The 22,453-nt window shown below is 37.7% G+C and overlaps 1 protein-coding gene across 14 annotated transcripts in view; it reads left to right on the top strand.

Moving 5' to 3' along the window:
* Positions 1–22,453, top strand: part of SYNJ1 (synaptojanin 1) — an 88,913-nt gene that overhangs the window by 46,548 nt on the left and 19,912 nt on the right. For 11 of the 14 annotated variants that reach the window (XM_049710661.1, XM_004264514.3, XM_049710663.1 and 8 more), the window contains exons 13-23: positions 1,399–1,422; positions 3,899–4,090; positions 5,997–6,081; positions 10,219–10,359; positions 11,843–12,035; positions 12,282–12,440; positions 13,533–13,689; positions 14,295–14,412; positions 14,512–14,727; positions 17,590–17,668; positions 21,946–22,108. In XM_049710661.1, the coding sequence (XP_049566618.1) occupies positions 1,399–1,422; positions 3,899–4,090; positions 5,997–6,081; positions 10,219–10,359; positions 11,843–12,035; positions 12,282–12,440; positions 13,533–13,689; positions 14,295–14,412; positions 14,512–14,727; positions 17,590–17,668; positions 21,946–22,108 (1,527 nt within the window). The remainder of the gene's footprint in view (positions 1–1,398; positions 1,423–3,898; positions 4,091–5,996; positions 6,082–10,218; positions 10,360–11,842; positions 12,036–12,281; positions 12,441–13,532; positions 13,690–14,294; positions 14,413–14,511; positions 14,728–17,589; positions 17,669–21,945; positions 22,109–22,453) is intronic. The other 3 variants (XM_049710659.1, XM_049710664.1, XM_049710669.1) reach the window with 1 other exon arrangement.

Here is a 22,453-nt window from a genome sequence, read left to right as displayed (position 1 = left end):
CAGAATTCTGCATGGTGCTGAAGGTAGTTAATTACAGTCAGCTCCTCAGGGGTCTGTGAGTAGGCTGGGGACTGAAGTCTACTAAAGCTCTGAAAACCAGAATCTGATCTTAGCTACTCCTTTTAACATCAAGCTTTCTTCCTGGCTTCCAGCAGTAGACGCTGACTGATTTGCATCTTATCACCTCTTTCCACCTGTGCCTACTTTGATATGGAGGCATTTATCAGCAACAACTGAAAGTAAGCCATTGAAGGAAAGAGAAGAAGTGAGGGACCTGAGTAATTCCCAGACTTGATCATCAGTTTTTTTGGTTTCCTGCACATTTTACTATATGAAAAATATACCCTTAAAAAAAGTACAGTCAGTTCTGCTCTAATGCTTATTCTGAGAATGGGAATTTTGTTCCAACATGGGTGCTATATCAGGGAACATTTTGAGTATAATGCCAGTTCTGCAGTAGTTTATGCGTGATTTCACTGGTAATAATGCTGGGGAAATGCGGAAAGCTGCACCCAGCAGAATTGCGTTGGGTGGAAATATACACAACACACATACACATGTGCGTGCACCTGAGACATCGCTCTCCCTCTGCTCACCAGATCCATCCATAACTGGTGTTACAACTTACCGTCCAATTGCAGAGACCTCTTCTCCCAGGATTCACAATTACTTACAAGCACAGGCCTCCTGCTGCCCATTTCTATGAGCAAACCTTAGGTCTTTGTCAAAATGAAGTGCCGTATTTTAGACGTATTCGTACATTCCTTAACCATCTAACATGTGTAAAATTCTGCTACTGTTTTTATATTAGGTTCCTATCTTTCTTGGCACGTCATTGCCGAAGTGTTTGAATGTTGTGCCCGAACCCCATTTTTGCTATAAGCCCTGTGCCTGTGGGAATTGGCACCATTTTGCCTAGCATGGTGATTTTGCTGGAATGTATGTTTTGTTATAACTGAACTGATAGTACTTATCAACTGGTGAGTCCCAGAAAGAATGCTACAAGGTGTAAGGGCAGTAACTTCAGTATTTCAAAGTCCTCTAGCCTCTTAGGTTTTCAGGTTCATATTCTCCCTCACAAGTATATGCACGTGCACACACACAGACTTACATACGGGAGTAGCCTGGAAAGCAGGCCTAGAACCTTCTGATTGTGAAACTCTGGACATCACTGAGTCCCCATAGGATTTTTCTTAGATGCAGAAGGTTTGCATCAGTCATCATCATTTATTTTTATCTTTGGTGTCCTACAGCCATCAGAAAAAAATTAACTCATCAAACTAAATCAAAAGAAAAAAATGAGGCCGTCTGAGAATGTTTTGTCATAACATTCTAGACTTCAGCTGTAACTTGCTGTTTTACTAATGATTCTTTGTTTTCTTCTTGATGCATCCATAGTTTCTGAACAGACATTACAGTCAGGTACAGTATAGAAAATCAATCTGTAAATAAAAGCAACTTTTTCTCTATTTTTTTAAAAAGTTGATGTTGTATATAAATAAAGCCGCAAATAAATGGAAACTTTATTTTGCCCTCCGAATCTAACATGATAAATTGATAACCTTGTTTTAATCTGAGAAAAAAATTTTGAGTTTGAGAAAACTAAGTATTTCATTTAGAAGGAAATATGCAATGCTCTTTGTATTCCTGTAGCAAATGCTTAATTCCAATTAAGTATAGGTCATCTAGTTTTCATTTTACTTTCATATTTCATTGAACAAACATTATTAGTGTTATATCTTACTCTTTATAGGCTACTGGAAGAAACCCAGGTGTGACTCTTTCGGATTAATGCCCGAGTACTGTGATATTTATGACTACTCAATGGTGCTTCTCACACATAATATTTTAAAAGGCATTTAGTGTACTAAAATATGATCTGAAATCTTTTAAAAAGCATTAAGATTGCTAACAAACTTAGAAGAGTTAAGTGTGTAAGACCTAAAGGTCATTATTTTTCTTGCCTTTCCTGTTCTGAGGAATCTCACGCCTTCATTCTCTGGACAAGGTTTATGATCTTGTCTTTAAACTTGAATCTGTGGTGAAATGAGCAAAAGCTAAACTCTTGCCAGAAATGTAGCTGAAAAAGACTTTCACTTAAGATTTGGTATCCCTTAAGATTTGTTTCACTTAGTTATTGTTCTGAGTGTTTTGAGAAACTATTGGCAATTTTTTTGAGAAGGATGGAGGAAGAGAGCCCTTGGATATATTTTTGAGTTACGTCATGGAATCCATTTTCTGAAATGGTATGGTATTTAGGGATGGACATCTGTTTGAACATAGACTCATGTCTTTCTGCACATTAAGGTGCCAACCAGTTAAGAATAAGCTAGGAATTTTTTGTAAACTTTTTATTCCATTTGTAAACAGACTTTAGTAGCTCACCCAACGTGGCAACATGTTTTTGTTCACACAATTCATTATTTGTCTTGCTGGATATTTTAAGCTGTTAAATCATTATGGAACTTGTGTTTTGATGTAGAAAAGATTGTAGAAGCTGTTTTCTAGCAGTAACAATGGCAATGACTTCAATTAGAAAGACCACTGGTAATCTGTAGTAATAGAGAATTATTCTTTATCCAGGTTCAGCAGGCTTTCAGTTAACCATACCAACAGGCCAGAACAAATAATCTGCTTTCATTACCACTGGACACCTCTATATGAGTAATCAAATCAAATAGCAAGAGGGTAGAAATGTGCACGTTTGCCCCTGGGAACAGTGGGGACGTGCTTGTCATGTAAATCAGCAGTCCTTTCATGGGATTCACAGGTCAAACTATTTTCACTCTAATCCGAAAAAGTTATTTGCCTCTTTCACTCGTTCTCTCACAAGACTGCTTGCTGTATGTACCTTGGTATCCAACAATAATAATTAATATCGTAATAAAATAAGATCCTGTGGTGAAAGGTGAGCACCATTGTGATTTCCCTTTCCTCTTGCCAGTTAACTGCCCGTTAAGGGCATATTCTCTGTCTTTAGATTGAAGTCCTGTTAAGGCTCTGTTAATTTAAGTGCCAAGGATTTGACTTAACCTAAATGAAGCATGGTTTAGGAAGAAGAAGGTTAGGTGGAAGTCAAAAAAATAGGTGGGGAAAGGATTGAGGATTCAAAATGTATTGAACATTTATTCATTTAACCATTACTTGCTGAGCACTTATATGTACCAGGCACTCTTCTAGTCACTAGGGATATTAGACCATTTCTGCCCTCATGGAGCTTCCATTCTTGTGAGGGTCCAGTGGCTGAGCAGTGAGAGAACAGGGATGGGGTGGCAGGTGAGGGCAGAAAGGTGGGGCAGGTTGTTTGGGGCCTTGCAGAACGTTTGTAAGGACTTGGTGTCTCCTCTGAGCTGGGAGGCATTTAGTCATGGCTTCATCTCCATCCTCTCATTATTGTCCATAATTTGTGTTTTTGTCAGGGGGCCATTATTCATCAAACCACCTGTCAGTAGCTAGAATCCTAAATGTAATGGTTCTTGAATGTTTTTGTTTGGGGAGAAGTAACATATTTTTACTAGCCTCCGAATGAAAGCTGTATGAAAGTCAGTTGCTATATTCCTAAAAATGTGCAGTCTGTGCTTTTGTATTTCATAAAATAGTGTACCATTTCAGTGAAACAGAACTGTTTGTTCTGCATGTTTTTTTGTTGCTGCATTAATTTTGTAATAGTTTTTTTACTTGGGCTACTGTACTTAATGTATGATTTTTTTAAAGTTGTGTTGGTTAATTGCATTGTGCTGGGCTCTGTGTTCAAGGCTGTCTTTTTTGTGCTTATGCATGTATCTGATGCTTCTTTGTGGTAATTGTAATTTCCAGCCATCATTTCTCAGTCATGAAAATCAATTTTTGTAAACGGTTAAATGCAGCCAAAATTCTGTTGTGTTTTGTTCTCGATTAGCATCTTCTAAAGTTCTAAAGAGCCTGTGTGAGAATTTCTACAAGTATTCAAAGCCCAAGAAAATTCGAGTATGTGTGGGCACCTGGAATGTGAATGGCGGGAAGCAGTTTCGCAGCATAGCTTTTAAGAATCAGACCCTCACTGACTGGCTTCTCGATGCACCCAAGTTAGCTGGCATCCAGGAGTTTCAAGGTTGGCTTTTTATAATACGGATTTAATTAATTAACCCTGACTGTGATTTATTAATCTAGAAAAGAAATGTGGCACTTCACAGTATACATTACCTTATAAAAGAAACTGGGATTTGTACATTTGAAGACCAACATTCTTATAGGTAAATCTGTTCAAATCTTAGGTCTTTTGTATTCCTAGACCTTTATCTACTACTTCATAAGAAAACATGGTAAAATAAAAAATCCTTTTCTTTGTTATTTGATTCTCAGGAAATTGGATCCGTACATAAATTGATATCTTTAAGGTAACTACACGTATAAGAAAAACTAGTTCTGTTTTTATTCTTTAGACTGATACAAAGGAAGCTTATTTTATGATTGATAATTTTTCAAATTTAATATGTTCTATTTTTCAAATACAGTCCTTTATTTGCTAAGATAAGAAATAGGGTGATCATGAGCAGTTTTACAAAACTTGTTTTGACGTTTGTTGGCCCTTTATAGCAAACGGTACTGACTCATCCTTGTAAGGACTTGTCATTCAGTTTGGGCACTCTGCCACCAAGCTCTTAATAGCCAGAACCGAACACTGAGCTGAGGATGCTTGTATTCCGATTTTAACTAGAGTCCAGGATTTGAGGCCTTCGTCGTTTAAGTCAACTTTAATTCCTTTTTCAAATGGTACACATTTACCAAGTGTTATTTATGAAGGTGATGTACATAGGAAATACTGTGAGATGCAGATTTTCCTTTTTTAGTTGTCTTTAATCAGTCACACCTTAAACCCTGGGAATTTCCCTAAACTTTTATTAAAATGCCCTTTTTCATTTACACTGAACCTAACTTGAAACTGTTGTTGTAGTAGTAATAATAACAATAATAAAATAACAGCTAATACTACAATTCTAACTACTTTACATCTATTCATTTAATCCTTATAACAGACCTAATATACCATCACTATTATTATTCCAATTTCACAGATGAGAAACTGAGACACAGTACGAGAAGTGACCTGCCCAAGGTCATTCAGCTAGTAGTGACACAGCCAGGGTTTGAACTCAGGCAGTTTCCTTCCAGAGTTGGGCCACTGCATTTTATTTGTGAACTCGGGCAAGTTGCTTAGGTTCTCCAAAGCCTCAGTTTCCTGTCTGTAAATAAAAGGCAAATATAATCTGTCTCCTAAGGTGTTTGTGTAGTAAATGAGAAGATTTGTATATAAGCCTTGCACATAATAGCAGTCAATAAATTTTTTTTTCCTCAGTATTTGTTCATAGTATTTATAAGTTCTTTCTCTAGCTATTTATCCTCATTTCTGAATGCTTGGGCCACCCAAAGTACCCTGGGGTTGCTTATCTAAAGCAGCTCTGTTCTCTTTTGGTCTTGTCAGCTATGAGAGAGCTAATGGCTAGAACAGAGGGGTTAGTCTGAGCCCCTGACTCTTCTCATTTTCCTAGATTGCTTCCACTTAGGAATCTTCAAATTTAAGTGTAAAAAATCCCTCTCAACTGTTTCCTCTAATTTGAGACTGTTACTCAACCACTTATTATTTGTACCCTTTCTGAAAAATTTCTTTCCCTCTCCATTTTGAGTCACTTTAGCCTTTGAGCAGTGGCTTGTTTCTCTGCTGTCCATGGTACAAACTTTAGCAAGAATTCTTTCAAAATGATTTCTGAAAGGACTTAAGGATCTTCAAGAATAACAGTCTTAGATAGGCAAACTTAGGTCACCTAAATAGAAACTAAATGGAAAGTAATTTTGTCCCCCTCAGGGGGTTTTGCCTTTAATTTGAATTTGGTTAAACTTGAAACGCAAAAGTGGACTTTCGTGAGATCTGATGTTGATCTTAGTTGGGTTGGGGGTAGGGGGGTTGCCATTTAACTAAGGCCATCTCTTAAAAGTCTCTCCTGGATGCTTCATTGTAGATAAAAGAAGTAAACCAACTGATATATTTGCCATTGGTTTTGAGGAAATGGTAGAGTTGAATGCTGGAAACATTGTGAGTGCAAGGTAAGCCAGCCAGGTAACACACAGGGAAACTTTCTAGTTGACGGGCATGGGGAGCAGATAACTAAGTACTTGTTACAAGGATAGATTGAGAGCATATATGTGAAGATGCTTTTTAAACTATAAAATAGCAGTTCTCAAACTTTTTGGTTTCAGGTCTTTCTAAACTCTTAAACATATTGAAAATCTTAAAGAACTTTTATTTATGTGAGTTTTATCTCTTGATATGTATCACATTAGAAATTAAAAATGAAAAATTTAAAACATTTAATTCATTTAAAAATAACAGTGATAATAAACTCATACATGTTAACATAAATAACACATTTTCTTCCTGAAAAGTAGCTGTTTTCCAAAACAAAAATTTACTGAGAAGGATGGCATTGATTTGATAGTTTTGCAAATGTCTTTAGAATCTGGCTTAAGACGGCTGTATTCTCACATCTACTTCTGCATTAGTCTGTTGCAATATGTTGTTTTGGTTGAATTATATGAAGAAAATCACATAAATATGTAGCTGGAAACTGAAATATCTTAATAGCCTTTTCAGACCATTTCTTCTCTGATACCACTTAACAAATAGTTTCCCAAAGGTTAGTTGCAGTGTGGAATCTGAAACCATAGCGATGACCTTTTTGTGCTCAGTTATATTAAAACATTGGTCTATCTTTTACCCTTGCATGATTTTGAAACATCATGTGTTGGTCATTTGGAACATATTAGTTCATTGAGTTATGTAGATCTTCCAAATTTTGACACATTTCATTATACAATATTAAACATTATATTGGTTAATTTCATCACTCATCTCATCAGCAAATTCTTCAAGTATGTGGAAGCTGTCAAGATCAGAGTAGCAGATACAGGTTTATCAAGATTCTCATTTTGCTTGAAAACATAAATTTTATCTTTGGAAATAGATGCTATTTTTTTTTCCCTTGAAAACACAGACTTGGCTGAAAAGCTGTTTGCCAAATAATCTAAATCTGAATACCATAGTCTGTCACTCGTTCTTTCTTATATTCTATGAAAAAAGGGGCATTTCAGCTCTGAACTCAAAGTATCAGGTGCTTTTCTCTGAAACAACCATGGTGTATGCATTCAGTACGCAGCAGAAGTGCTTGATGTGTATTGTCCATTCATCACACAGAATACTATAAAGATGGGACTCAAGGATTGAGCTTTGACAGAATTAATAATGTTTACTGCTTCATCAGGATTTTCTTAGGTGAAATGGCATTTTTTTAAACTGTGAGCGCATGGGGGTAAAGATTATAAGGAATACTAACTAGTACAGTTTGGTGCCTGGATTCCTGCTAAGACATCAGCACTTTTACTTATTGTTTTTGCACCATCATGCAAATGTCAACACAGTGAAAAAGGCAATCTCTTAGTGATATTAGGGAGACAGTTTTGACCTCATGGGTTTTAGGGATCCCCAGGGATGTTCCCCGACCACAGCAGAGAACTGATGTTCTGAAGTGTTATTACAAATACAGATTATTTTAGTGAAATTGAAAGCTTAAGTGTTTTAAGAAATGATGCTTGCTTTAAAAGTTGAGTAGTTGCCCATCTTTTGTGACTTTTTTTTTAAAGAATCTTTTTCTTTTTTTAATTTAATTAATTAATTTATTTTTGGCTGTGTTGGGTCTTTGTTGCTGAGCGCGGGCTTTTCTCTAGTTGCGACGAGCGGGGGCTACTATTTGTTGCGGTACACGGACTTCTCATTGCGGTGGCTTCTCTTGTTGCGGAGCACGGGCTCTAGGTGTGCAGGCTTCAGTAATTGTGGCTCGCGGGCTCTAGAGCGCAGACTCAGTAGTTGTGGTGCACAGGCTTAGTTGCTCCACGGCATGTGGGATCTTCCCAGACCAGGGCTCGAACCCGTGTCCCCTGCATTGGCAGGCAGATTCTTAACCACTGTGCCACCAGGGAAGTCCTCTTTTGTGACTTTTTAAAAAAGATTTTCAGAATAAAATTATGGACTGAAATAGTATGGTATTATAGTCATCAGTCTTGAAAATGACAACTTTCTTCTTAGCTAAAGTGAATAACAATTTATACAGGGAAGTAGAAAAGAATTCCGACTTCATTCATTTTGCTGTTTGACTCTTTCCTGAAAGTACAGATTCAGGTCTTAGAACATATTCTGAGGGCTCCCAGTACCAAACACATTGTTCAGTTGTTGGTCTAAGTAGAGATTAATCAAATTATTCTTTAATGAAAATGGTGATTATTCATTCATATATTTAACCAATATCTACAGAGCACCTACCCTAAGTGCTAAAGATACATCAATGAATAAAACAGACAAGTATCCCTACCTGTGTGCACCTTCTTTTCTAGTGGAGGAGACAGACAATAAACAACTCGAATAAGTAAGTTATATAGCATGTTAGAAGACGGTAGGTGCAACTGAAAGCAGATAGATAGAGGTCAGGGGATTGGGCATGTGGAGGTGGGGAGGTGTGTGTGGTTTGGAATGGAGTGATCAGGGTTCATTGAGAGAGCTGAAGAAAGGGATGAAAGCTGTCGTTCTGTTTTCAGAATCCAAGTCTTGGTGGTGGGGTTGGTAGGGAATCCGTGCTCTGAATTTGTATTTTGGAGGCAGTGTGGCATAGTGTTAGATGGATTAGATGGGTGGATGTGAGGTCGTATTCTGGCTTACCGTTTATCGTTTGTATGACCTGGAACTACAAGAAGATTGTTTTTGCTCGCCATTGGAGGTTCTTGGGCACAAACTTAATACTCTGAAAATGTATAAGGAGAAAGACTCAAGCATTTTTGCTACCTTCTTTATACGAACTGTGTTTCAGAATAACTGAGTAGTTGATAAGAGAGAAGTTGTTTATAGAAGAATTCCAACTTATTACAAATGCCCATGGAATGCTGAAATTATGAAGTCAGCAGGTTGTAACCCCTAATGAAATAATGGATCTAGGCAATGATCATCAGTCGATGTTAAAACCTTAGAAGAAGGATCAGTGGAGGAACTTTTTATTACAACGAGTCAATTGTCACGGTCCTAACAGCCTATCGGGTGTAATATCACAGAGATTAGTTCCCGCCATGATGCAAGGGTGACTATACCACCTGTGAGGTTATTTTTGCCAAAACAAATCAATAAAATTGAATGTTTCTTAATCAAGCTTCTAGAGTAACCAGTTTAAAACAAACCTGACAGAGGGACAAGGTACCATGAAGACACATCAGACAAATCCAGACTGTTAAAACATTTTACAGACAAATAGCCCAGCTTCTTAAAAAATAAATAGCGTTAAAAAGAGGGTTGGGTGAGCTGAGAGACTGCTAAAGATTAAGAGAGATTAAGAGACAAGCAAATGCAATGTGTGGACCTTACTTGGACCCTGTTTTAAAGAAACCAACTGTAAGAAGAGGTTTTTTTAGATAATCAGGGAAATTTAAATACGAACTGAGTATTAGATGATACTAAAGAATCGTTAATATTTGAGTGTGATAATGGCATTGTGACTACGCAAAAATGAAAATGTCCTGTTGCATTTACAGGTGCATACCAAAGTGTTTCTGGGTGAAATGGCCTATGTCTCAGATTTGGGTTAAAATATTTCAGGTTTAAAAAAAGGGGAGGGGGTATGGAAGAAGAATGATTGGCAAAATGTTGATAAATGTTGAAGCTGGCTAATGGGTGTATGGTGGTTTATTTTATGAGTATCTCTTTTTTGTGGCTGTTTAAATTTTTCCATTATAAGGTTTTTTTTAAGGTATTATAACCCATAAAAATAAGAAAAGGTGGGGGAATGTATCTGGAAGCATGTTCTTCTCTGTTATCCCAATGAATACTAAAGAAAAAATAAAGTATACAAGCTTGAGATTACTCACATGGTGAGCACTCATTTAATCAGTAAGCTCATATTTTCTTTGTAAGGGAGTAATAGGATAGACTTTGAAGTGTGGGTGTTCTTTTGGCTAAATTTTGGGTTTTCCTTTTTAAAGGAAACAAACAAAAAAGCCCAGCCCGCTTAAAGACTTCACTGTTGGTGTGGATTTTGTGACGTCAGTAGTTTTATTAAATTGTGGGCATATAAAAGTATAATTGACAACTGTCTTATAAAACAGGATATATTACTTTTTGAAGATTTCCTTTTTAATATTTTCTGTTAGCACAACAAATCAGAAGCTCTGGGCCGTGGAACTTCAGAAGACCATCTCCAGAGACAACAAGTATGTGCTGCTAGCCTCCGAGCAGTTGGTGGGCGTCTGTCTGTTTGTTTTTATCAGACCACAGCATGCTCCGTTCATCAGGTCAGTAAACAGATCGCTCTCCTAAGGCTGCTTCCTAACATCAGATAATAAAAAGGCCTGTCATGTTTGTGGCTTCAGAGAAACACTTGTTCATGGTTCTTGTTTTTAAATGTGCTTTTTTTTAATTGAAATACAGTTGACTTACAATGTTGTGTTAGTTTCAGGAATACAGCAAAGTGATTCAGTTATACATTTGTATATATATCTATTCTTTTACAGATTCTTTTCCCTAATAGGTTGTTACAAAATATTGAGTATAGTTTCCTGTGCTATACAGTAGGTCCTTGTTGGTTATGTTTGATTTTATTTTATTATTTAAAAAAAATTTTATTGGGGTATAATTTGCAATGTTGTGTTAGTTTCAGGTGTACAGAAAAGTGAATCAGTTATACATATACATATATCCACTCTTTTTTAGCTTCTTTTCCCATATAGGCCATTACAGAGTATTGAGTAGAGTTCCCTGTGCTATACACTAGGCCCTTATTAGTTATCTATTTTATATATAGTAGTGTGTATATGTTAATCCCAAACTCTTAATTTATCCCTCCCACCAGCCCCCTTCTCCTTTGGTAACCATAAATTTGTGTTCTGTGTCTGTGGGTCTACTTCTGTTTTGTAAATACGTTCATTTGCTTATAAGTGATACGGTATTTGTCTTCCTCTGACTTCTTTCACTTAGTATGACAATCTCCAGGTCTATTCATGTTGCCACAAACGGCATTATTTCATTCTTTTTTGTGGCTGAGTAGTATTCCATTGTATATATATATACCACATCTTCTTTTCTTTCCTTTTCTTTTTTTGTTTATAAAGTAGTACTTACTCTTTTTTTAAACTTTTCTGAAGATTTAAATTTATTTATTTAGAAATTATTTATTTATGTATCTATTTATTTATGGCTGCGTTGGGTCTTTGTTGTGGTGCACGGGCTTCTCATTGTGGTGGCTTCTCTTGTTGCAGAGCACAGGCTCTAGGCGCGTGAGCCTCAGTAGTTGTGGCACGTGGGCTCAGTAGTTGTGGTGTACAGGCTTAGTTGCTCTGCGGCATGTGGGATCTTCCCAGACCAGGTCTTGAACCCGTGTCCCCTACTTTGGCAGGCGGATTCTTAACCACTGCACCACCAGGGAAGTCCCTGTACCACATCTTCTTTATCCATTCATCTGTGGATGGACATTTAGGTTGCTTCCATATCTTGGCTATTGTAAATAGTGCTGCAATGAACATTGGGGTGCATGTGTCTTTTAGAATTATAGTTTTCTCCCAATGTATGCCCAGGAGTGGGATCCCTGGATCATATGGTAACTCTATTTAAATGTGTTCTTGAGTAAAGAATCACTAATAGTTTCACTGTACTCAGGCTTGCCCTCAAAGTGCCCCACAATGTGTAATGTTATAATTATGTAACAGACATTCCTATTTTCTTATGCACACGGAACTATTGGAATTTCTGATCTTTGATTTAGAATTCTTCCTTTTAAAGGGATGTTGCAGTTGATACTGTGAAGACGGGAATGGGAGGCGCAACTGGAAATAAGGGAGCAGTCGCAATACGAATGCTGTTCCACACCACAAGCCTCTGCTTCGTCTGCAGCCACTTTGCTGCAGGACAATCGCAGGTCAAAGAACGAAATGAAGATTTTGTGGAAATAGCGCGGAAGTTGAGTTTTCCAATGGTAAACTCTTGTGGCTTGTTTTTGAAGAGGAAGCTTTGAAATGTGTTTCAATTTACCCCAAATTCTATATCAGTTTTTGAAAATTTAAGGTAGTTCCTAGAAATGTCAGCATTGTTCACCTAAATATTAGGTACTTCATGTGTAATTACTGTGGGGTTAAATAAATCGGGCATGGCAGGGGTGAGGCAAAGAAGAAGTTGTAAAACATTTTTTTAATTGATTGTTTAAAATTCTCTCTGCTTCCAGGGGAGGATGCTATTCTCCCATGACTACGTATTTTGGTGTGGTGATTTCAACTACCGAATCGATCTTCCTAATGAAGAAGTGAAAGAGCTCATAAGACAGCAAAATTGGGATTCTCTTATAGCAGGAGATCAGCTTATCAACCAGAAAAATGCTGGACAGGTAGATACATACTTAAGATACTTGCATTGGGAAGAAGGGGACCTTTGATTATGAAAACATACTTTTCTTAAAGTGTTGCTTTTTTTTTTTTTTTTAACCTCTTGGAGTCTCTTTATACTTAGTAGATATATATCTATAGTTTAACAGGTAGAAAATTGCCTTCTCTCTTTTTTTTTTTTGGCGGTACACGGGCCTCTCACTGTTGTGGCCTCTCCCGTTGCGGAGCACAGGCTCCGGACGCGCAGGCTCAGCGGCCATGGCTCACGGGCCCAGCTGCTCCGCGGCATGTGGGATCTTCCCGGACCGGGGCACAAACCCGTGTCCCCTGCATCGGCAGGCAGACTCTCAACCACTGTGCCACCAGGGAAGCCCTGCCTTCTCTTTTAAAAAAAGAAAAGGAAAGGAAAACTCATAATAATTTCCAGGAGGAAAGATATATTGTGTCTTCATAAGATTCACTTTCAAGTAGAAGAATATACATTTTTTCTTTCAGTAAGAGCGAATTTAGAATCTTACTTGTCAGGGCTAGAGCTTTTTGGCTTTAAGATCCTATGGTAATTTGCTTTATTTTGATGTTGTTGTTTCTCATATCATCTGCCTTTTTGAGACTTAGTTCTAAAAACTTGTGACCACAAAAGTTGGAAGAATTTATTTAAAACAGAAGTTTTTTAAGAAGAGGTGATTGAAGCCACTTGATATGGTATCTTTCTGGTCATCAGACTTAAATTCTGATGGATACCATGTAACCTTCTCAGGCCCCAATTCCTCATTTGAGAATAAGACATCAAACTATTTGATTTCCAAAATCCCATACAGTTTTAAATGTGTCATGTAGCTCAAAAGTCTGGTGGAATTCCATTGTTCACGTTTTTGTACTTTGCTTAATCAAATGTCAGACAAGTGGCATGATAAAGCCCACGTCTTGGGTTATTTTTTCTTAAGCTCTGTTCCATTCAGTTAGAAGTGTTCATCAGAGGCACATAAATTTCATGAGTCTCCAGTGCATAATAGACATTTAATGCATGGCTGCCTGAATGAAAACAGAACGTTTTTGCCTTTTCGAATAACTTACTTTATGTATGTTTATTTTAGATTTTTAGAGGATTTTTAGAAGGAAAAGTAACCTTTGCTCCAACATATAAATATGATTTGTTTTCTGATGACTACGACACCAGTGAAAAGTGCCGCACCCCTGCATGGACAGACCGTGTCCTCTGGAGAAGAAGGAAATGGCCTTTTGATAGATCAGGTTGGGAAAGTTGGAAATGGACTTCTTCATTTAAGTGAACTAGTGCAAATTTTACAAGGAAGAAGGGAATGATACAAATAAGGCGAGGAGGACTACTTTTTTTTTTCAACACAGGTTATCTAGAATAAAATAAATTCAATTTAAATATAAAACTTAAAAAAAATTCTCAGACCTGCTTGTAATACTTTAATTTTTCAATTTGTTTTCTTTCAGTGATGTAGTGTCATACAAAGAGAAGCAGGGAAACATTTTTACGGAATTGTCAACTGAATGCTAATTAAGATTTCTAATTTGAATAACTCAAGTGGTTTGCAGATATTTTGAACTGCTACCTGTCTGTTCAGTTATTTTTGAAACACTCTCTGGTCACAGGTCTTTAAGTAGCCTCAGAGTAAAGGCTCATCTTAATTTTAACTAAGTAAAGCATAACATGATAACCTCACCAAGAAACCTTTTTAACTTAACGGTGTCTAGACTTCTTGCCTGTTAGCAAGTGTGTCTGGCTTCCCAGCCTCAGACAACTGAAGCCAGTGAAATGAACGAGCTCCACATGATTGGTCATGCTCAGGTGGCTTCTCCTATGTTTTGTTTTATTCTGACTGCAGCTGAAGATTTAGATCTCCTAAATGCTAGTTTTCAAGATGGAAGCAAAATCCTCTACACGTGGACTCCTGGCACTTTGCTGCACTACGGAAGGGCCGAGCTGAAGACTTCTGACCATAGGTTTAAACAGTCTCTGTATTCCTAATTGTGCTTGAAATTTATTTGAAATACATCCTTCCTTAAATGTTCCTAACACATCTTCCTTCCTTTATGCCTAAGGCCTGTCGTTGCCCTGATTGACATCGATATATTTGAAGTGGAAGCTGAAGAGAGGCAAAACATTTATAAAGAAGTAATTGCCGTTCAGGGTCCCCCAGATGGTACGGTGTTGGTCTCCATCAAAAGTTCTCTACCAGAAAATAGTTTTTTCGATGATGCTTTGATTGATGAACTTCTGCAACAGTTTACAAATTTTGGTGAAGTTATACTCATAAGGTAAGTAAAATATGTATTGTCCAAAAGCAGCTCATGATTTGTAAATAATATTTTCTGTGTTAGAAATCACTTTATTTAGTATTTGAATAGCATATGAGTATTTGTATTTCCGAACTGAAGGCGAATCATACTATAGAAATATTCAAAGAGCTTATAGGTTTTGAAACTGGACTTGCTACTTAGAAAGTTTAAAGTTGAGTAGTAAAACTTGATATGAACAACTGATGACAAGAATAGGTGCACATTTAGATGTGTTCTCTCAAGATTCCTATACGCTATAACATGTAAGCCCTACAGAAGAATGAACATGTGATTGCTATTTCATTTTTTTAAGGAGTGACAGGAGTAAAACGGAGTGACTTTTCTGCCCTCGGTTTAAGAAATTTGATGTTTTCTGTAATTTTAAGTCGTTTAATTTCCATCTGATGGAGGAGCAGCCCTGCCAGGTGAATAGTCAGGAGTCATTCTTTCCCGTCTTGGTTTCCATCACTGACTTAACCATCTGCCTTTTGCAGAACCAGATGCCTCTTGTGTGGTTTAAAAAAACGGCCTATTCCAAATGCCCAGCAATCTTGAGAGACTGAATAACATGTATTGAATTCCATAGGGAAGAGGTACTATCCAATTCCTTTCTGTGCTGTTCCTCTGTTTATTTAGGGATGTTTTATAGCTATTTAGTGGGCAGATCTCTATATTAGGTGCTGTGGCAGAGCAGAGGACAAATGGAAGACCCAATTCCTGTTTGGAATCTAGGGAATATCAGCATGTGTGTAATGGCTTTCCTGGATGCTACACAGAATACTCCACAGAACGAAGATGGGGTAGTTTCTTCTGGAGTGAGAAGCATGCCTGGGAAACCTTACTCTCCTTTCTGAGAGTACATGGGCAAATAGAGAGGAAATTATATTTAGACTTAACCTGAAATCATTTGACAAAGGTCTACCCCAAAGGTTTAAAATGAAACAAAAAATGGCTAGAGATCTTAAGACTCTAGCAAGTACATGGTGAAATCTCCAGATGACAGTAAGCTTTGCCAAGTACAGAAATGCCAAACCACCGGGAGCATCACATGGACTGTGTGAGTGGGCAGCACAGTAGCAGATAAATGCCCTTTTGAGCAAGTTAAAATATTGCACTGGGCCAGAGAGAACCCAGAGTGTGCATAACGGATGAAAGACTGATGCAGGAAGAGGACCTGTCTGCCTTTATCCTAGGCGCTAAAGAACTTGGTGTTAAATTGGAGCTGAAAACTTTCCCCAAAATGCTTGTTATCATTGGAAAAAGAATTGGTAACGAAACAAGGCATTATCCTAGCATAATAAAACCATGCTGTGCCTCCTCACCTGGAATATTCTGGTTGTTACACCTTAGACAACCAAGTTAGAATAGAAAAAGCAGACGATGAAAGTAAACAAGGACAGGACTACTGTCACTGGTAGGCTAAACTGATCATCACTTTTTGCTCTGGAATAAGGCAACCATTAGGGAATGAGTGAAGTCTTTATATGTAAGTAAGAGATCCCCTGGAAATGTAGATGGGGCAAATTTAGATACTTGTATTAATTGGGGGAAAAGTCTAGAAGCTTTTATCCTCGTGAGTGAAAAAAAGGAAGAAAATACAGCTTCTAAAAGGTCCTACATAAATCCATGGATATCAGAACCAGAATCTCTTGTTAAAGTTCAAAATGTATAGGGGGCACATTGCCACGTAAGAATAGGACCAAGAAATTAGCCCTGCCACGTGGCCACAAACGCTTTGGTACCAGTATCAGAGAACAAATAGGGTTTGGCGTGGGGGAGACTGGTGCAGCGTAAATGCAGCCTTTTGATAGTGATTATAACCTTTGGAGGATGGATCTGGTCCATTGCCAACGATTTGAAAAAGATCCCCTTCATGGTCTTTAGGTAGGAAGGATGTCCCTGTGTCTTTCAAATGGCAGCATCCTGCAATTTAGGAACTTTATGCCAAAGAAATTGTCTCTTACCTGTGTTTTGTGTGTGTGTGGGTATGTACGCATGTACATGTTTTACTGTCTCTCATCTGAAAAATCTGCAAGGATTTCTGAACTTGATTTATACAGTTGGGAGTAGTTCAACTGGTAAAATTGTTTCTGTAAATAAGACTGATAATGCTGTAATTTGTTTTCTTTTTTCATGATAACATTATTATATATCAGTGACCATCTCCTTCAGAGCTTGTTCCAGTGTCCTTTTTATTTTTCCTTTTGGGGGTTTCTTATTTCTTATTTCAAAACTATAAACTTAGAATGATAGCACAGGCCTTTGAAGTCATTTAAATGCCTGTCATTGAATAAAAACAAAGACCATAATCTAAGGCTCCTTGGGGCCAGTCTGATTGACTGATATCAATTGTTTTTTTTGTTTTTTTGTTTTTGTGACAACTCCCTGTCTTCTTTCTTGGTCAAAGGAAATTTGCTTCAGGAAAATCACTGAGACAGTGAAAATACATAATACTGGACTACAGGGTCAGGAGAATTGGGTGCTAGCCCTGTATTTTATTCTCATAGGGTCACTTTGAACAAGCCACTTTACCTCTGGCCCTTTTTCTCCTTGTCCATGAAATAAAGGATTGGATTAGCAGGGATCACAATTGGAGGTCCACCGGTCCATTTCTTCTGGCAGGCTGTTTTATTAACGAAGTATTTGAAAGAAATTTGAATTTGAATGCTTTTAGGGAAAGAGTGCCCTCTCCAGGTCACCGCTGGCCCTGTTGCTCTCGCTCTTACTTTCTGGCCTCTATAAGCCCTTGTTAATCGATAATCATTGGACTAGTCATTGGGCTAGTTATACCTTAGGTATTAATTATGGGTTTTTTTATGTTTCTTTTTCCCTTCCTTAAAGATTTGTAGAAGATAAAATGTGGGTTACATTTTTGGAGGGAAGCTCTGCCTTGAGTGTTCTGAGCCTGAATGGTAAAGAGGTAAGGTAACATTTGTTGAGTCTAAACCATTCTGTAATTAAGTGTCTGAAGATTGTATTTTTAGAGACATGCAGCAAATTATCTAAATGTATTTCCAGTTCAGGAGGATAAAAGACCTAGTGTTGTGCTTTAATATTTATTATTTAGACTAGATTTCAGACTAATTTAGGATTATTTTGGTCCTGCCCTAGAGATGTTAATCATTGATATAGACTAAGAAGAAAACATGTTTACTACCAAATTTTATTTTATTATATTTTCTTATATAAAACTTTAAAATGTTTAATTGGAATAGATATTCTGGCTCATCTATATAGTAGAAAAGATTTCTAGCAAATGGAAGAAAATGCTTCACTCACAAGAAAACAAAGGAGGAGTGTGCTCATTATTCCAAGGAACTTGTTTTATTGGCTTGGATTGTGGTACCCAGGTCCCTTTTTCAAGCGTAGGTAAAATAATTCCCGTAGATAACAAATCCATCCCATTGAGGCATTTTAGAAAGTTGTAATTAGTGGAGATATTCCTAACCTACGATTTGAAATGGCATTGATTGTGGGAAACTTACGTCAACGTCCTGGAATAGTTTTACTCCTGTAAAGTGCTATGTCTATTAGTTTTTTCTGAATACTTTTAGACAAATCCTATATATCTAAGTATATGGTCACTAGATAGGATGGACTAAAATCCAGGCCTAATTTCTCCAACAGCAGGCAACTCGGTAAAGATTTACCTGAGCTTCCTCTTCTGTTACATAACTTCCACTTCCCTGGAGAAAAAGATTTCCATGTGTATATTGCTTTTGAAATAGATTTTGTAGGGTTTTGCTTGTTTTTCCCAAATGCGTTAGTAGTACGCTCATGCAAAAGTAAATTAAGAAACACAGAAAAGTATGAAGAAATAATAAAGACCACTTGTGGTCCTACCTTTATAAAGTAATTTTTCTAAACCTTCATATAGACATATATATATATTAAAACAAATGGGATTACATATACATGTACATATATATTAACAAAAATGAGATATATCATGGACATCTTTCTATATGAACAAATATGTCATTTTTAATGACTGCATTTTAATTAAAAATTAATTAAAAATTAATTTTATTATGTGGATAAATATATAAATTTATTTAACCAAACTCATTAATAGACATCTAGGTTGTTTCCAACTTTTTTTTTAATTTATTTTATTTTTAAATTTTTGGCTGTGTCAGGTCTTCGTTTCTCTGCGAGGGCTTTCTCTAGTTGCGGCAAGCGGGGGCCACTCTTCATCGCGGTGCGCGGGCCTCTCACTATTGCGGCCTCTCCTGTTGCGGAGCACAGGCTCCAGACGCGCAGGCTCAGTAGTTGTGGCTCACGGGCCTAGTTGCTCCGTGGCATGTGGGATCCTCCCAGACCAGGGCTCAAACCCATGTCCCCTGCATTGGCAGGCAGATTCTCAACCACTGCGCCACCAGGGAAGCCCCCTGGCAGGAGTTCTTTAGACCCAACCAACTTGTCAGTTACTTGCCGCGCAGTCTTAATTTGGATGTTTGGTGGTTGTCTGGGTGGATCTTTTCAAGTCCAGAGAGATAGAGCAATAGGAGAATGAGAAAGACTGAGGGGGAAAAGCCTTGGCCTCAGTGCGCTTCTTCACGGCCAGAGCACTGGTCTCTGCCAGATCCTGCAGGCGACGTCAGCTGCCACTTAACGGGCTACTTGAATCTACGTGGCTCAGGGTAAGTCCCAGCCGCCCTTCAGAGGGGAGCCATAGCCCAGTAGGCGGATCGAGATTATGGCCTTGGAGGCCCCGCATTGGGTGCCAGGAAAGATGTTGCAGGAAAGAGAGTGGGGTGCGAGAGGATGGTCACATCCCAAGTCATGTCCGAGTCCCTGGGATGGCCGCCAAGTGTGGGTTCTTGGCTTTGTGCAGGCAAGATTTCAAGAGCAAGACGTAGTAAAGTGAAAGAAGGTTTATTCAGGGAGATACACGCTCCATAGACAGAGTGTGCGCCATCTTGGAAGGCAAGAGGCTGTTTCCAACTTTTAATTACTAAAACCAGCATTCCAGGGAACCCCTGTGTACGCTCTAACTTTGCATGCTTAACTATTATTCCTTAGGATAAATTCTTAAATGTAAATTTGCTACGACAAAGATATTAACATATTAAATGTTGATATTTGTTGGCTAACTGCTCTTCGGGAGGAATGTATCTAGTTGTATTATGCCTCGGATTACCTAACATCCAACATTCTAATCAGTATTGGATGTTTTTTAACTTTGACCGTCTGAAAAACTAGAAGTAGTATGTCACTTCTGTGTTAAGATTTTGATTGCTAGCTCTTTTAATTTATTGGTCATTTTGTACTTCTCTGATGAGCTGTTTGTGACCTTAGCTCATTTTTCCCCTGGGGTATTATTCATCTTTTGAAGCTCCCTTGATGTTAATCCCTTTTCATAACATGCTGCAGATATTCTTCCCAGTTTGCCTTATGACTTTGTTGTGTCTTCACCATATGGAAATAACTGATCTTTAAATTTAGTTCTACCTTTGATATCTTAAAAAGCCCTTCCTTCTCCCATGGTGCTGTAAATATTTAAGAGCGGCTCTCAGTTTGGCATTCTTTGTCAGCTCTTATTCCCTTTCTGAATATTTCTTTTGTCTTTCCCCTGATAATTTTCCTTGTTTGGTTTTTTCCTCCCTTCTTTTCAGCTCTGTTCCTCACCCTCAAGTCTAGTCATGTATGTTATGCTCTTAGAAAGGACCCACCCTTAGCTCCCTTAAAAGATTTTCAAAATTCTGAAAAAATAATGTTTTGGGAAAGTGCATAATAATGTTTGATTTATCCTTTTGAAAGTTAGACATTTCCAAACCTCTAGTCTATCTTTGTTAGTACCACTGTTTCAGCCCGAAATCTTCTAGACGCAAGACCAATAGGAACACTTCCAATCCAGGGGAGAGTCTGGAAAAAGTATATAACGTAAGCAGGACAAACCTGAAGGATGACCTTCTTGAGCATTTTCTTTTCTGTCGTCTAAATTTCTTTCTTTTCATTAGGCTCTGATCTCTGCCAAGTGGATATTCTTGATGAAGTGCCTCTTAAATGGCCATTATTATAGTTATTATTAGTCAGCCCGTTATTAGTGACTGAGGCTTAAGAATACTTGTTAGTATTCTTTGGTGAATATATAAAGAATGCTGTTGACTTTAAAAAGTAACAAATGGCATATGAAGCCTGTTGCCAAGTTCTGAAATTTAATTGATTTGGTCTAATAAGTGAGTAAAGAATTATTAGTTCTTAGGACTCTGACTTCAAAGCTCAGGATGGACACTAAATTCCTATTAAACACGGCTGTGCTGTTCAGGCCAGCAGCTTTCAACCTCTCCAGCCTATGCCTTCAAAGAATTCTAATGTCAATAGCACGTAAGGAAAGTATTTTTTTTAATACATCCACAGGACAGTGTAACTTGATTATAATATGTTGGTTGTTTTAGATTATACTTTTGTCTAAAAGCTTCTCACATTTATAGGAAAGGCAGGGTGCCAGTTTCACAGATACCAGTCTTTCTGTTTTCAGAATGATTAACTTTTGTTGAAGATTTAAAATGGTCTTAAATTCTCTCAATATTCTTCTGACGTTTGAAATGCTGAAACTACTTTGACAGTATAGCACCTTTCAAGACCATTACACCAAGTTAGGAAGGCCCAAATGAACAGGGAAATTATTTTAAGGATTTTCTACTGTCCTTTCTTTAGTTGTCTCATGTAGGAACAGTTATTTAATCTGTGAATCAAAATCATAGGAAGTATAAAATTATGTAGTAGAGTTGTCAGTGAATTTATATCTGGCCAGGGAAAGATACTTACTGCAGCAAAGGAAACTTAAATCTGTGTGCATCCTAAGAAAGAAGACTTGAGATTTAGCAACACAGGCTTTTAAAGGGAGGATTGGGGACATTTGAAACTAGTTAAGGGAATTCCCAGGTTAGGACTACGCGCTTCCACTGCAGGGGGTGGGTCCGGGTTCGATCCCTGGTCGGGGAACTAAGATTCTGCCAGCCGCGTGGAGTGGCCAAAAAAAAAAAAAAAAAACCCCAAAACCAAAACCCAACCAAAACAAAACAAAAAATTAGTTAAAAATACAGTATATGTGAAATGGTTATGTTGAATTGAGTCTAGCTGAATGAAGCCTATACTGTTGTCGTAGTAAGACTGAGGCAGGCACTTTATTCCAAGATAGTGAATTTTCATGCAATGAATTTTTATTTTATATCTCTTTTACTCAACTAGTTATTGGGTCGGACTATAACTATTACTTTAAAGAGTCCAGACTGGATCAAAACTTTGGAAGAAGAAATGAGTTTAGAGAAAATCAGCGTCCCCTTGCCGTCCTCAACAAGCTCCACCCTGCTGGGTGAAGACGCGGAGGTTGCGGCCGACTTCGATATGGAAGGTCTGCTTGTTGAACACATTTACTGCTGTCCTTCAAGATGTTTCCTTCCCATCAGTAATGTCTCAATCTCCACGTTTATCCTTCTCTTCCTTCTTGTAACACTGAGAGCAATATTAACGAGATTTTGTTTTGCATCGTATTGTGTGTCTTTTGCTTGTACCCAGACTTAAATGTATTTGCCATTCTGCCATGCAATCCAAATGTTAGTTTGTGTCCTTGTGTCGTAAGAGCACAAAGTGGTATTTTTGGTGTGTGGTTTTGTCCCCCTAATTGTAGTTAAGGTAGAAAAGTAGAAGCTCAATGTGCCGAAATGGGTTCAAAATAATTACTACAAAAGAATAATTA

Source organism: Orcinus orca, chromosome 5, assembly GCF_937001465.1.
Source record: "Orcinus orca chromosome 5, mOrcOrc1.1, whole genome shotgun sequence".
NCBI classification, from domain to species: domain Eukaryota; kingdom Metazoa; phylum Chordata; class Mammalia; order Artiodactyla; family Delphinidae; genus Orcinus; species Orcinus orca.
The sequence above is the reverse complement of the archived record's forward strand: the minus strand, read 5'-3'. Positions and strand labels throughout refer to the sequence as shown.